Source organism: Bison bison, unplaced genomic scaffold (assembly GCF_000754665.1).
Source record: "Bison bison bison isolate TAMUID 2011002044 unplaced genomic scaffold, Bison_UMD1.0 scf7180017864068, whole genome shotgun sequence".
Lineage (NCBI taxonomy): Eukaryota > Metazoa > Chordata > Mammalia > Artiodactyla > Bovidae > Bison > Bison bison.
In genome coordinates, this window is record NW_011494640.1 from 7324646 (window position 1) to 7340704 (window position 16059).

At 39.0% G+C, this 16059-nt stretch overlaps 1 protein-coding gene across 1 annotated transcript in view; it reads left to right on the forward strand.

Annotated features, from left to right (window-relative positions):
* SPHKAP (SPHK1 interactor, AKAP domain containing) overlaps positions 1–16059 on the forward strand; it is a 192025-nt gene that overhangs the window by 53914 nt on the left and 122052 nt on the right. Inside the window, exon 2 of the mRNA XM_010837102.1 lies at positions 2343–2448. Within this exon, the coding sequence (XP_010835404.1) occupies positions 2343–2448 (106 nt within the window). The remainder of the gene's footprint in view (positions 1–2342; positions 2449–16059) is intronic.

Below are 16059 nucleotides of genomic sequence, written 5' to 3' on the forward strand. Positions count from 1 at the left end.
GGCTGAGCAATGTGGCTACTTGCAGCCATGTACAATGTGCTTTATGGGAAAACAAGGAGCTTCCATGGCTGATCTTTTACTCTAACCTAGGTTCCCTGATTTTGGACCTACCCGACGTTCCCTAAGTTAGATGTGATCCACCTTTAGAGAGATTCCAATTGCTGAAGCTCTGTTTCTGTTGTGTTTTATATCAGGTTTGTGTCCACCTCATTTCTCAGCCTTCCTCCTTCCTACTCTCAGGACTGCTAACCCTGCAATGAGACATGGGGAATGTCCCAACCCTGGACTTAAATCCTTTGGTGGCCTAGATGGAAGTGATCCTCCAGGTCACTAGAGATGCCTAATGGACATAGCAGAAGCAGGGCAGGCAGCTATGTAAACTCTTCGGCCTGTCTCTCTGAACTGCACACAGAGCTTTGACTGGCTCCCACTAAGAATAATAACTCAATTTCTTTTGAGTCATGGGCCAAGTTGTTACAGACCGTAGTTACCTTGGTCAGTGATCCTATCTTCCATATGTAAATGATTTTGAATCTCACAATGATAACCTATTTGGTATAAAAGTCAAACTCTCCTGTGTCTGAGAAAGCATTCAGAAGGCCTGGAGCTGAGTTTGAGGGAGAATCACTTACTGACAGTGAGTAGGGTACAGGCGCTACATTGCAAGAAGCCTGTAAAAACAGGGCTGAAAACTCAGACTGTCGATAATACTTTGAAAGTGAGGTCCAGAGCTAGCAGGGACCACACACTTGACTCCAAGCATTTCATTTATAAACGAAAAAGAGACAGACCCTGAAAAGCTAGGCAGTGTCTTGGCTCAGGCGTTAGAACCAGGACCTAGAGTCAGTTACCTTCTTCCTCTGTTTCCTGATCCCTCCCCCTCCTTCTTCCCTTTTCTTTCCTTCCTCTATCCCTTCCTTCCTTTCTTCCTTTCATCCTTCCTTTCCCAATCTTTCCCTAGTTCATCAAAAATAATATGGATGCTGTCTTTTCATTCTATTCCTCAAGGTGGCAGTTACTCAGAAAACACTGCATAATGTTTAAAACAAAACAGACTTTACTTGAATTATTCTATAAAATTTTTACCCAAATTTTTGATCTGTTACAGAGCACCATCTGTGGTCATGTGAAAAAAGAATGTTATTCATAGTAGTTAATAACAGGAATACAAATGGACTACATGCATGCAATATTTGACTTATGGCTAATTGCAATGCAGTGAAAATTGACTAATTCAGAACCTCAGGCATGAGGCTTATAGGTTATTTAGAAACACAATGTTTATTTAACAGATCTTCTGTTTGGTGCTTCTTAATCTGAAGAAAAAAATTCTATATGTTGGGTTGATACTTACATAAAGAGTCATTAGACAATATTTCAAAAAATGTGTTTTAATGAATTGTACATGTTCTATGTAATCAACAACCACAAAAATAAAATATGTAGACTTGAGATATCAGTATACTTTCTTAAAATCTAGCTTTGCATATTTTCAGAAGAAAATTATTCAGCCTAATTTAAATATACAAGAAGCCCTCTGAATCTTAATATTTCTCAGCTCAGCTCAGTAAGTCACTCAGTCATGCCTGACCCTTTGCAATCCCATGGCCTATACAGTCCATGGAATTCTCCAGGTCAGAATACTGGAGTGGGTAGCTGTTCCCTTCAATATTCTAAAACTATTTTCTAAAAATAATTTTGATTCTTATCATGTCTTGAGGCTGTAAGCAATTTCAGATCTTTTAAAATATGTATACACCCCTGTATATAGTCAAGCCCACCAAGACTTGACAGGAACAGGGGAGGAGGATTTAAGTCTAGAATTTTGGAGACAAGAAAGTTAAGATACTGTCTCCAGTCACAGGGATGATAAAGAGATGACCTGTGTTTTCTAAAGCTCATGTTCTTTTCATGGTACCACACTGCTTCCCAATTAAAATTGTTTTCCTCTCATTTGAAAAAATAATATGAGTATTTTTTATGTATTCATTTTGGCTGAGTAGAAATAATGTGACAATGGAAAGAACATTACTTGGGTTTTAAAACTGCCTGCTTAAGAAAATGTGTCAGCTCTGCTAGAACTCATGCAGATGTGTCCATCCACAGTCCGTGGAGGGCGATGGGTCACAATTTTATATTCAGAATGGACTAGGTCATCGCGGTCCCACCAAATACAAAAATGAAACCAGCAAGGAAACAAATATCAATGTCAGCAGAAGGTTTGCAGTGTCCAGCTCAATCTGAAAAGATGATTTTGCATAAAGCGCATTGTGCTTCTTTCTTTCTGAATATGCAGATGACTCACTGAATGTGTTCTCTTTTGTGTTTTGCGGAACAAACAGCAGCTTGGAGTCACCCCTGATGTACCAGGTTCCGGAAACGCAGCAGGGCAGCGCCAGCGCCAGCTCGGGAAGTAGTCTGGGCGGCTCCATCACTGCGTGTAAGAAGGTAACGCTGCCTCTAACACCGCTCTCTCTGAACTGATTGAGCTGATTGAACACTGGTTTGAGTTTTCAAGCACTTCTTCAAAAGCAGAAAGAGCAGTAAAACCACACAGCAAAATCATGCACAGTATGCTCATGGGGATAACCCCCTGCTGATATTGAACATGTAATTCATGGAAATGATCAGAAAACTCAAGCATTTCAGAAAGGTCTGATTTTAAAATTCTAAGCCTCCAGTCATACACCACACCTCCAACCTTTTCTAGTAGCTCTTCCTAAACTTAACCATGGGTAAGGGCTTCTTGGATCTCCTTACAGAAAAATTTTCACGGATTTTGAATGACTCAACTTATTATAGTAAGCTCCTAAGTCTATATCTAAGAAAAATACATTCATGGCTGTTTTCCTTTAGCTGTTTTCTTAAAGGGGAGGGTACGCTTGGTTATTTTAATAGGAACATAATTGCATTTCCTAGAGTAAAGATTTTAGAACTGATAAACAAATCTTGCTTTCAGACACGTGTAGAAAGTTGCCATTTGAACAACATAAAATCATCTAATTTAACGGTCCCATTTTTCAAGCCAACCTAACCCAATTTCAGGCCCAGAAATTTAAAGCCAAATGCTCACTTACCTATTTAATGCATTTGTCATTATTTGATGTTGAATTCCAGAGGAAAGTATATTTCTTTTCTTGAAAACAAAGAAAAATCACACTGGATTATTTCATTTATTGCTAAAAAAAGTTCAATTATGACAAATTATTTTACTGATCATGTTTTATATGTATATTTAATTATGATAACATAATGTACATTATATGCATATATATTTCAGTCTATTGATTATTGTTCTGAGTGAATCAGCAGTATTCACTGTTCATGTGATTTTGTATAGTTTTCAAGTACCAAAGAAAACAAATATCTTCAATAGAGAACATACATTGATTATAAAAAAAAAGTAGCATTAAACATAATCTTAAAAAATATTTGCATGCATATATTCATAACTAAATATAAAAATAAATGTGCCTGATTAATTAAGGCACATGTGTTATATAATCCTATCTTACTATCACGTGTTACATAATCCTATTTTCTCTCCTCTTATAAAATTCTTGTAGAGGATTCAAAGCTATAGATTCCAGATTTTAATGCAGAAAACTGAGGCCCTGTAACACAAACTGGTTTTGAGTTGCTTATGAAAGAACTAAAGCTGTAGGTTTCAGGCCCTAAATATGGTCTGTTCAGCTCTGTAACTCTAAATTATAAAGTCACCACCAGATGCTATATCTTTCATAAGGCTAAATTATTTTTAATTTATTCTAACTTTTGAATAACTCTATTTCTATTGATTAGAATTCCAGTGGCATTTAAAAGAAGGATTGAAGCCAGACTGCCTGAATTTGACACCCAGTTCTATGATTACTAGTTGTGTGATTTTGAGCAAATTACCTCTTCATGCCTCAATTTGCTCATCTGAAAAAAGATATTATTACCCATTTCACAGGGTTGAGATGTAGGTTCTTCAATGAGTGTATCAATAGGAAATGCTTAGAACAGTGCCTGGGATACTATATATATTCAAAAATAAAGATTACCTATAACTAATATTAGTCTAAAAAATGGTTTTATCAACTGGTAAACAGTGCCAGAAAAAATCACTATTAGCATTACCATGCTAAGACAGTTAGTACTTTATGATCTGTTATTTCAATTATGCTTATTTCCCTAGAAAATAGTCATATTCATTTTTTAAAAAATCATGTCTAGAAGCTAATGAACTAATAATAAAGCCATTTGGGACTGAATAGCTTCTAGAAAAAGTAAAACAAATTCAAGATCTATTCTAAATGATCTATATATATGCATATATATTGCCTGGAAAATCCCATGGATGGAGGAGCCTGGTAGGCTGCAGCTCATGGGGTCTCGAAGAGTCGGACACGACTGAGTGACTTCACTTTCACTTTTCACTTCATGCATTGTAGAAGGAAATGGCAACCCACTCCAGTGTTCTTGCCTGGAGAATCCCAGGGACGGCGGAGCCTGGTGGGCTGCCGTCTCTGGGGTCGCACAGAGTCGGACACGACTGAAGCGACTTAGCAGCAGCAGCAGCATATGATTTTAAAATTTTGAATATAATTCTACTCTTTCCACAATTATTTCTAGAACAACTGTTATTAGGCTGAACCATATAAAATTCACTTTTTATTGATCATTTATCAAAAATGACCAAATATGGGTAATTTCATACAATCCAACCTAAATACATTTAAAATTTGTTAGCTCCTAAGGAAAGATAGGGGCTTCCCTGGTGGCTCAAATGGTAAAGAATCTGCCTGCAATGCAGGAGACCTGTGTTCAATCCCTGGGTTGAGAAGATCCCCTGGAGAAGGGAATGGCAACCCACGCCAGGACTGAGTAACTAACACACACACACACACACACACACACGCGCGCGCGCGCGCGTGCGTATGCACAGAAAGATACAAGGATAGATCACAAATGGCCCCCACTCTAAAAGAATTTACAATATGGTTTGGGAGATTGTACTGGTTTCTGATGTGAAAAGTCAAGCAATAAATAATAAGTTAAATAATATAACTGCAGTGACATATCAAAATAGTATAAATTAGGTGACAGATGAACATTATGGGTATTTATAGCTGAGAACACAGAGAGACACTGGATTTGTAATAGACAACAACCTTCAAAAAGAGAAATGGATGTTAATTTAGACTTTGAAGTGTGAATAAGATTTGAATAAGTGAAGAGATTATCCAACTAAATATAAGAAGGTGGAGCCAAATTAATGTAGGAGAAGCCAATACTTTTGTGTATGGCAATATTTTTCTAATATTCATGGTACATTCCTTTCATTCTTAAGCTTACGTAAACATTGCGTTTTAAGACAATTTAGTAGCCTTATATGCCATAGGTTATACACCATGTGGACTCTGATTGTTTTTCTTGCCTTCCAAAAAGTAGCTCACCAGTATTTCTTCTTCTTTGTGTCAAGACCATGGCCCCACAATAAAAGGCATGAATATTGAAACTTAATTCCTTTATTTTATTTTTATATGTAACTACAGTTGATTTAAGTGATCATGATTATGTTTTCATTGCATTAATCACAGGTCACAGGATTGGGGAAGTAAGGATCTGTATGTTCACAATTGCACATATATGTTCTGTACAATAATTACAAAAAGAGTAAGGACAGTTCTGTCTTAGAAACAGCAAGACTGTCCAGCCAAATCTCTACTCTTCACAATGAATCAGCCTTCAGTAAGAGCAACACGGATAATTGAAATCTATTGGTAATTCCCCAAACTCATTTTATATAATAGCTTCATCTTCTTCTCCATCAAACCTTCTTATCAGAACTGACATATTGTTAAATTAACCAGTAGAAGAAATAAAACAAGGGTCCAAAAGATAATGCATTAGTTGGATAATCAGCCTCTGAAAAATTGCAAATTGACCAAATGCATTTCATATGCTGTATGCTTGACAGTGAATCTCTGAGGTTTTTGGAATCCTATCCAGGTTCAGTTGCTTTAGTTTCTTGTTGTTAAGGAAATATGTCACTGAATGCCATAGCTGTGAAAAGGCCATACCATTAGGAAAAAGAATTTAGTTGTCTTATCTGAAGGACCACTTCTTATTTAACTCCGTAATATATGTGCTTATTTGAGAGGGACTGTCTTTCCCCAGAGCTAAGATTACCATATCGTTCAATCACAGCTAATATATACTGTCCTGGCATTTTGTTGATAGAATCCCATTTTGCTCTCAAAAATTCCCTGGTATGCACAGTGTCATATGATTATCCCAGCTCTAGCTTCAGAATTATTCTTTCTCTTCTTTCTCCCCTTCCTCTAAGTGCTATGAAAGTTATTAGATAAACTCACACTGCGGTGTTAGTAACTACACATCTTAATGTTGTTGTAACAAATAAAAATCTGTTTTTACTTAACTACTGCTACTGCTGAACTCGTATGATTATCACCTCCCTCAACTGACATTGGCAACTGAGCCTATAGAGCCTGGACACGATTTCAGAATTCTATTCTTCACAAAGCATCAATCCATCCAAGTTGCGATTTAAGCTAACTTTGATGTCACCTTAATTTAATGAGCACCAAGACCCATCTAATTCTGTTTCACTGACTATGCTAAAGCCTTTGACTGTGTGGATCACAACAGACTGTGGAAAATTCTTAAAGAGATGGGAATACTAGACCATCTTTCCTCCTTCCTGAGAAATCTGTATGCAGGTCAGGAAGCAACAGTTACAACTGAACATGGAACAACAGATTGGTTCCAAATAGGGAAAGGAGTACATTAAGGCTGTATACTGTCATCCTGCTTATTTAACTTACATGCAGAGTACATCATGCAAAATACTGGGCTGGATGAAGCAAAAGCTGGAATCAAGACCTCCGGGAGAAATTTCAACAACCTCAGATATACACATGATACCATTCTAATGGCAGAAAGTGAGGAGGAAATAGAGAGCCTCTTGGTGAAGGTGAAAAGAAGAGTGGAAAAGCTGGCTTAAAGCTCAACATTCAGAAAACGAAGATCATGGCTTCTGGTCCCATCACTTCATGGCAAATAGATGGGGAAACAATGGAAACAGTGACAGACTTTATTTTTTTTTGGTCTCCAAAATCACTGCAGATGGTGACTGCAGCCATGAAATTAAAAGACACTTGCTCCTTAGAAGAAAAGCTATCACAAACCTAAACAGTGTATTAAAAAGCAGAGACATTACTTTGCCCACAAAGGTCCATCTAGTCAAGGCTATGGTTTTTCCAGTAGTCATGTGAGAGTTGAGAGTTGTGAGAGTTGAACTATAAAGAAAGCTGAGCACCGAAGAATTGATGCTTTTGAACTGTGTTGTTGGAAATGATTCTTGAGAGTCCTTTGGACTGTAAGGAGATCAAGCCAATCAATCCTAAAGGAAATCAACCCTGACTATTCATTGGAAGGACTGATACTGAAGCTGAAGCTCAGTATCAGTCCTATACTTTGGCCACCTGATGTTGAAGAGCTTACTCATTAGAAAAGACCCTGAGGAAGAGAAACATTGAAGATAGGAGGAGAAGGGGACAACAGAGGATGAGATGGTTGGATGACATCACCAATTCAATGAACATGAGTTTGAGCAAGCTCCAGGAGATGATGAAGGACAGAGAAGCCCGGCATGCTGCAATCCATTGAGTTGGAAAGAGTCAGACATGACTGAGTGACTGAACAACCACCAGACCCAGGGGAGTTTTAATGTATGCAGTGTTGTTGTTGTTCAGTTGCTAAGCATGTCCAACTCTTTGTGATCCCATGGACTGCAGCACACCAGGCTTCCCTGTCCTTCACTGTCTCCCGAAGTTTGCTCAGACTCATGTTTATTGAGTTGGTGATGGCATCCAATCATCTCATCCTCTGTTGCCCTCTTCTCCTGCCCTCAATCTTTCCTAGCATCAGGATCTTTTCCAATGAGTCAGCTCTTTCCATCCAGTGGCCAAAGTATTGCAGCTTCAACTTCAGCATCAGTTCTTCCAGTGGATATTCAAGGTTGATTTCCTTTAGGATTGGTACACAATATAATGCATTTAAATGATGAAATTCTAAATACTGCCCGGGAGAAAAAATGAGAGAAAGAAAGAAAGCTGCTGGTGAAGAGGGGACACTGGAGCCCTCCACGGTGTCTTTTAAAATTGTTTCTCACCTGGACATTCCCTGATGTTTCCTTCCCTTTTGGATAATTCCTCCTTACAAGACAAACACAACCACCTTTGTTAAACTGAATCATATGGATTTCCCTTTAAATAAGCTAAATTATAAATGTTATCCTTTTTTGTCTATTAAACACTAAATGAAATGTCCTTAATATTCTCTTTATAATAAATCAAAATCTTTTATCTAAAGGGAGGCAGTATGGGGAGGGAGGTGGGAGGGGGGTTCAGGATGGGGAACACGTGCACACCCGTGGCAGATTCATGTTGATGTATGGCAAAACCAATACAATATTGTAAAGTAATTAGCCTCCAATTAGAATAAATAAATTTATACTCTAAAAAATCACTAGCCAAAAAAAAAAAAAAAGGGGGGGGGAGACAGTAAAGTGCTGTGTAGCAAAGCTGAACTTGGAATCCAAAGTCCTGAGTCAAATTTCAGGTTTCTCGTTTTACTGTGTGATCTTAGACCAGTGATGTAACATCTCTGACTCAAATGTCTTAAGGGTTGGGAAGCCTTCATAACAACCCTTAAGACATCTGAGTCAGAGAAGTTACATCACGAGTCTAAGAGCTTGGACTTCCCTTGTAGCTCAGCTAGTAAAGAATCCACCTGCAATGTGGGAGACCTGAGTTCTATGCCTGGGTTGGGAAGATCCCCTGGAGAAGGGAAAGGCTGCCCACTCCAGTATTCTGGCCTGGAGAATTCCATGGACTGTGTAGCCCATGGTGTTGCAAAGAGTTGGACAGGGCGGAGCGACATCCACTTACACTTCACTTTGACTGGTTGCTCAGTGGTAAAGATTCCGCCTGCCAGTGCAGGAAACAAGGGTCTGACTCCTGGGTTGAATAGATCCCCTGGAGGTAGGAAATGGCAACTCACTCCAGTATTCTTGCCTGGGAAATCCCATGGACAGAGGATCCTGACAGGCTACATACAGTTCATGGGGTTTGCAAAGAGTTGGACATGACTTAGTGACTGACAACAACAACATGACATTTATATGCCAAAAGCTTTGTGTAAGTCTTTAGTACATAATTCATGCTTAACAAAAATTAATTTTTTAACCAAAAAATAAATAATCTTTTGTTGTTGTTTAGTTGCTAAGTCATATCTGACTCTTTTTGGACCCCATGGACTGTAGCCCACCAGGCTTCACTTTCCATGGGATTTCCCAAGCAAAAATACTGGTGTGTGTTGCCATTTCTTTGGGGGATATTCCTTACCCAGGGATCGAACTCACATCTCCTGCATTAGTAGGTGGATTCTTTACCATTGAGCCACCAAAGAAGCCCACAGGGTAAAATTTATTTAAGTAGAATTGACAAACTAATCTGGATGTACCACGCAATGTGCTTTCACTGTGTTGATATCTGTTGGACTCTTCTCTAGTTTGAAAACATTATGAAAGTGAATTGAAAGTGCTAGTCACTCAGTCATGTCTGACTCTTTATGACCCCATGGACTGTAGCCCACCAGGCTCCTTTGTCCATGGAATTCTCCAGGCAAGAATACTAGAGTGGGTAGCCATCACTTTCTCCAGTGGATCTTCCTGTTCCAGACATCAAACTGGAGTCTCCTGCATTGCAGGCGGATTCTTTACTATCTGAGCCATCAAGGAAGCCCCTTGAAAGCACTATAGTCGATGTCGTATGTCCACAAGAGCAGGGCATTTTTGATTCATCATCAAAAGTCTGCTTTACATCACAGACTGAAGATTTGTCACTCAGGATATAGTAGAACCAACTGTATGAAAAGAATTTTGGAGAAAAATCAACACCTCAAATATCCTTCTCTTTTTAAGTCATGTTAATTAAATCCACCCTAGAGTTGGACTTAACAAAGGCATCAGACTGAACACAAGTCAGGTTCCCAGAGGCAAGATTTGATCTTAACATGACATCTGATCGTCTCTTTGAAGCTTCAAAAGCATGCTTTGGCTTGACTGACCTCTTTTAAACTGACTGAAATTTGCTGTCAACAGTGGCACAGATACAACTGAAGAAAAACAGAATGGAGGCCTCTTGATATTTTACCTGCTCTGATATTGCCCTGCTCTGTAAGATACATTTCATCTCAGCCCATATCTTTTTGATGACATGTAATTAAGAAAAGCAATTTAATTAATATGTTCATGCACGAGCATACAAATTGAAAGACTTTTTCAGAATCCTATCCTTTTCTCTAAAGATGTTTTTATTAATCAGAATTGCATTGCTCTTGGCCAAAAGCCCCAGTAGTAACTCCAGGAAGTACATGATGGAAAATAGCTATAATAGTCTGTATTTGTAGAAGCTGTTTCCTTAAAGGAAGGAAGGGCTTTTAAAATATATATAACTAAGCAAGTAAAATTTAAAACAAGGCCAGCATAATTGGGCCATAATCACCTTTCTGTTGAAGGCTTTCCCTCTGGGATGTAACCCACTCACAGATCTAGAAACACTCTTCTGATCAAGCAACCTGTTAGCGATGTTCAGGTGCACCTTCTGAAACCAGAGAATGGCCTCTTCAAGTTTTGTCAAACAGCAAGGTGTCTTATTTTATTGCCATTCTACAGGAATAATCAGAGGCATTGAAGAAACAGGGAGATTTTTAAGAAAAGAAATGGATATCTTCCTAAAAGTGGTATTTGAAGATGGTTTGTCTAGTAGTTCTAAAGGCAGTTACTTAGAGAAAAATGAGAGTGAAATCTAGGATGCCAGAAGAAGCATAGCTTATATGGATGGGAAAGCAGGGAGAAGAGAGGCAGACCCTGTCTACAGAAAGCGAGAGGAAGGAAAAGCAAGCTCTGGGACGAGACACACGAGGAAGTCAAGGTCCATAGGATTCCATGACGTTGAGAGTTAAACAGAACCACGAACTCTGTTTGAGCCAGGACATCCATGAGTGGTGAGTCATTGAGGTCACTGGGAAGAGGAGCTAGGAGACAAGGTATTGGGTTCACAGGTTCAGATTTAGCCCAGTTGCATCTGAAGAGCCAGCCACAAAATTCCCTCTGGGGGTCATTTCACTGACTGCCCAAGGAAACATCTACCTGTCCTGAGCCACACTAACATCTAGAAAGCTTCAAAGTTGTTCTGAGGCCAGAACACAGATAATGAGGACTCTGGTGGGGATTCATTTCCTCTGCCTTCAGCAAAAGCAAATTGAAATGATAAACATCTTCTCTTGCCTTTAAAGCAGCGTGGTCTACTCTGAACTAGAGAGGTGTACTACATGGTGAGTTCATTCTTTGACAAATGTCAGTTCAGTAATCTTAGGTGGGAAACTGTTTAAAACTATCAATTATGGCTCATTTGGAATCTGAATGTGATTCAGCGTCTTATTCCAAAAGTCAGGACTTCCATTCAGGATTCCACACCACCTCTCCTTCCTGCCAACAACTGCTATATAGACTGTTTGAGACTCCAATACGCTAGTATTTTTCTGTTCTCTATAATTCATTCCTTGAGCGTCCTCCCTGCTATGTGCGAAGAACTCCTAGAAGGATTTTGTAGTGCCTTTTCTTTATTTCTTTTTTTTTAACCAAAAAGTAGGGCTCTGAAAACTCAAAATAGCTTAGAACATTTTGTGGAATGGAAGGTGATGTTGTGCTGTTGAAACCAGGCAAGTGATCTTTTTTTTTTCCTTGAATTATTTTAATTGCCCCAAACCTTTGTATTAGCTATTCAAAATTTCTATTCAAAAATGGAAAGGGTCTATATTTTTAAAATACCTAATATGGAATTCAGAACTCTCTTCTTTTCCCTTCAGGCATTTAAAATATCTTACCATCCATGCTCCCCATCACTAGCCTTTTGTTTTTTCTCACTTTCCCCTTAGTCCTCCATCTAAGCATCCCTTTTGACTTTGTAGCCTGGAGTAAACACTCTGTTCCCCACCAGTCCTAAGAGGCTTCACTTTCCCTGTATCCTACCGGGCTTGCCTTTCTGATAAAAGTGCTCACTTTTCAGTTCTGCTAGTGGCAGGGTGGGAAGAAAGATTGTGACTCGGATAAACTTGAACAATCCTCCTTAAGAGCCTTCTGGTTCATGAATCCCTGAGACTGAGTCTCTGCTGTGTGTGCCTGCATTTACTAGGCTTTTCTCTGTGTCTAGAGAAGGAGACCCATCTTGAAAGACCCAGATCAGGGCTCTTCCTCTCAAGGATGAAGAGCATCCAAGAAGCAGGTGTGTCCTTTAGCAAAGTGTGTGTCCCTCTGCTTACACCTGAGAAGGCAGTTGTTCCCAGCAGCAAAGAAAAGAGTCAAGATGAGAATTGCCACTTTCTTATAATTAAACCTGTCATCGCTCAGTTGTGTCTGACTCTTTGTGACCCCAGGGACTATATATAGTCTACGAGGCTCCTCCGTCCATGGGATTTTCCAGGCAAGAGTACTGGAGTGGGTTGCCATTTCCTTCTCCAGGGGATCTTCCCGACCCAGGGATCAAACCCGGGTCTCCTGCATTGCAGGCAGACGCTTTACCCTCTATGCCAAAGGCCAAATACACAGACCAATACTCAAGTGTTGCATGGCCAAACGCGCTGTCCCTTTGATGAGTAGCAAATCTGCACCATGTACACTTTGCACAAAAATCATCCAAAGTCATTGGCAGGCCTGGATGTACATCATGGGATTCCCTGGTGGCTCAGATGGTAAAGAAACCACCTGCAATGAGGGAGACCTGGATTCGATCCCTGGCTTGGGAAGATCCCCTGGAGGAGGGCATGACAACACCCTCCTGTATTCTTGCCTGGAGAATCCCCAGGGACAGAGGAGCCTGGTGGGCTACTGTCCATGGGGTTGCAAAGAGTCAGACATGATTGGAGCTATTTAGCATGCAGCTCACAGAGATGTACATTATAGATTTTCCTATATGTGTTCTTTTTTTCCTGTATTTTGCTTCTCCTAACATGAAAAATCCTATTTCCATAACAGGTCATATCAACATGACAGCATTACATGGCACCTAAATAGAAACTAAACAGAAATTAATCAGCTATCTTCCATTTATGTCTAATTTGATGCTATTTAAATCAGACCATTCATAAGTTATGCTATAATTGCCTTTACTGAGTATATCTGTTTCTGTAACTCTTGCATTTTATGCTTGAGACAAACTTGGTAATCATTTTCACGTGGAAAAAGCTCTGATCAGCTTTCAGAGCATTCTTCAGCCAGCTGACATCTGTGTGGTGTGGAGAAGTAAACAGCGTGGCTTGATACTTCTAAATTGTCCTCTGTGCTCCTACACCATTCTTGTGATTGCATTGAAATACAATGTAACTTCCAGGATACAAGTAATTGTGTGGTGCAGAAAAACAGAAAGCTACTTAAAACTGCCTACCTAGTTCATTTCTTGAGGCATTAGGATACACTCTGGGCCAAGATAATGAACAAAATCTCCAGATTACATCGATGGGAACTGTAACTTCAAAGGAGAGAGCCCTCTTGTTCATGAAACATTTCCATTTTATACTCAGAGAGATACTTGCACGTGTGACATTTGTTGGAAGTACTTGTAAATCAGTGTGTTGCTGTTATTGCTTAGTGGTTAAGCCATGTCTCACTCTTTTGCAACCCCATGGCCTGTAGCCCACCAGGCTCCTCTGTCCATAGGATTTCCCAGGCAAGAATATTGGAGTGGGTTGACATTTCCTTCTCCAGGGGATCTTTCTGACCCAGGAGTCAAACCTACGTCTCCTACGCTAGCAGGCAGATTCTTTACCACTGAACCACCAGGGAAGACTGGTATAAATCAGTATATTTCCTGTTTACCAGAGGCAAGCTTAGTTAGACTGGGTACATATTGCTAACAGCATCCCATAGACAAGGACTCTGCTGCTATAAAAGTGCAGTTTATCTGGAGGTTAGTATGTTTACAATGAAATACGAGAGTGTCACCTTCTTTCTTCTCTGGGACTATTCCCTCCCACTCTACTCCATAGTCAAGAAGGAATTGCAGATCCACTGCCAACCATTTCCTTCCCAAACTTCCAAACCAACAATACCTTTGATCTGGTGCTATCGAGGTTCTTTGCTTCTTAACAATGGAGAATTGCTAGTTCCAAGGTCTTAACAGAACTCCATTTTTTCCCAATACTTTTGCAGCAATCAGTTATAAGATTGCTACTTTGTGCTAGGTGTCAACCTTGTCGTGAAAGAATGTTTCACATCCAACATGATTATTCATACTTTGAAAACAGTTTCCCCTTTTTGTCAAAGGAAGCTAAATACACAAAAAGACAGGCAGTCAGCCAGAAGAATCATCATTAAAAAGCAAATGTTATCTTAATATTTCATTCAACCTTCCGAGAAACTGAGACTAAACCACTGAGTGTTCTGTGCTGCTTCTTCCCTCCACACAATCATTTTATTTCCAGTCTGTTTCTTTGTCTTTTCTTAGAAATTCAGTGTACTTTCTAAAGCATAAGAGTTTCCCTGTGAGGTAATGGAAAAATATTATCCCAGAGTGGAAAATAAAAGATTACAGAGTTCTCAGAAAGTTCCCTAAGGCACAGATTAAATCAACATAAAATTAAGTATGTAAAGTGACACAAAATCTTCTGACTTCTAATTCAGTGTATCTGGTGGAGGTAGGTTTGTAAGCTATTATAAAAATTTAAGCAAACAATTAAGCATTACTTGAGCCAGTGACTAAATATCCAAAAATTTTAATTAAACATTTTCTAAATTAAAACTTAGAGTACTTCATGACGTTAAAGACTATCTGGCTCCCTTAGCCATGAATTTCTTTTCAGTGGAAGATAAAATGCCCTTTCTCATCCCTTCCCCAACCGTTCACACTGCACCAGCCATGATGGATTCTCTGCTGCTCTTCAGCATCAACAAATGCATTTCTGCTTTGAGCCTCTGTTTTTTGCTGGTGATCTCTGCTGAGATGCTCTTCCTTCAGGTGGGTGTGTGGCTGGCACTTCATTTCTTTCAGATCTCTGCTCCATGTCACCCTCGCAGAAGCCAGAAAATACTTCCCCAAACTGTACCCCTTACATTTTCATTTCTTTCTCTGGCTTTATCATCACAATGGTCACAGTAGTTTTCACAGAGCATATATAAATATGGAAAATTTATTTGATTGTGGTGGGTCCTCCCTTGGCAGAATGAGAACAAAACTCTCTGCTTTCTCATGATTTTTGTTTTGCCCACCCCCCGATTGCCTAGTAAATAAGCAACATCTTCTAAAAACAGTAGGTGTTCAACAAGCAGCCATTGAATGAATGAATGAGGGAATGAAAACAACATGGATGGCTTATCCTTCTCTTGGAAATGATATCCCAAAGTTAGTATCAAATGTAGAGTCTATTTAATGCTTTATGATTGATGAATATGGTTTGCACCAATATAGAATCTAAATTAAAATTTTTAATTTAAAAAAAAGGAGAAAAATCTTTTAAAAATAAAAGGAAAGTAAGCCATGATGAAATACCATGGTGCACCAAGTAGAATGGCTAAAACTTGAAAACAAAAACTGACAATACCAGGTAGTGACAAGGATGCAGAGCAACTTGACCTCTGATGATGGGAATGAAAATGGCAAATTCACTTTAGAAAACAGTTCATCAGTTTCTTACTGAGTTACATCACTGCCTAGTAATCTCATTCTCAAGCAAAGCAAAAACTTAAATTCAGACAAAAACCTGTAAGTATATATTTATAGCAGCTGTATTCATATTTGGGCTTCCCTGGTAGCTTACCCCCAAATAGAAACTACTCAAGTATTCTTAATCTGGTAAATGGATATTTTTGAAAATATGCATACATCCAAAAAATGGAATACTGCTGGCAATAAAAGAAAATTAATACACCCAACTAAATAAATAGATAAATCTTAAACACATTACATTCAGTGAGGGGAAAAAAAAACAGGTCAC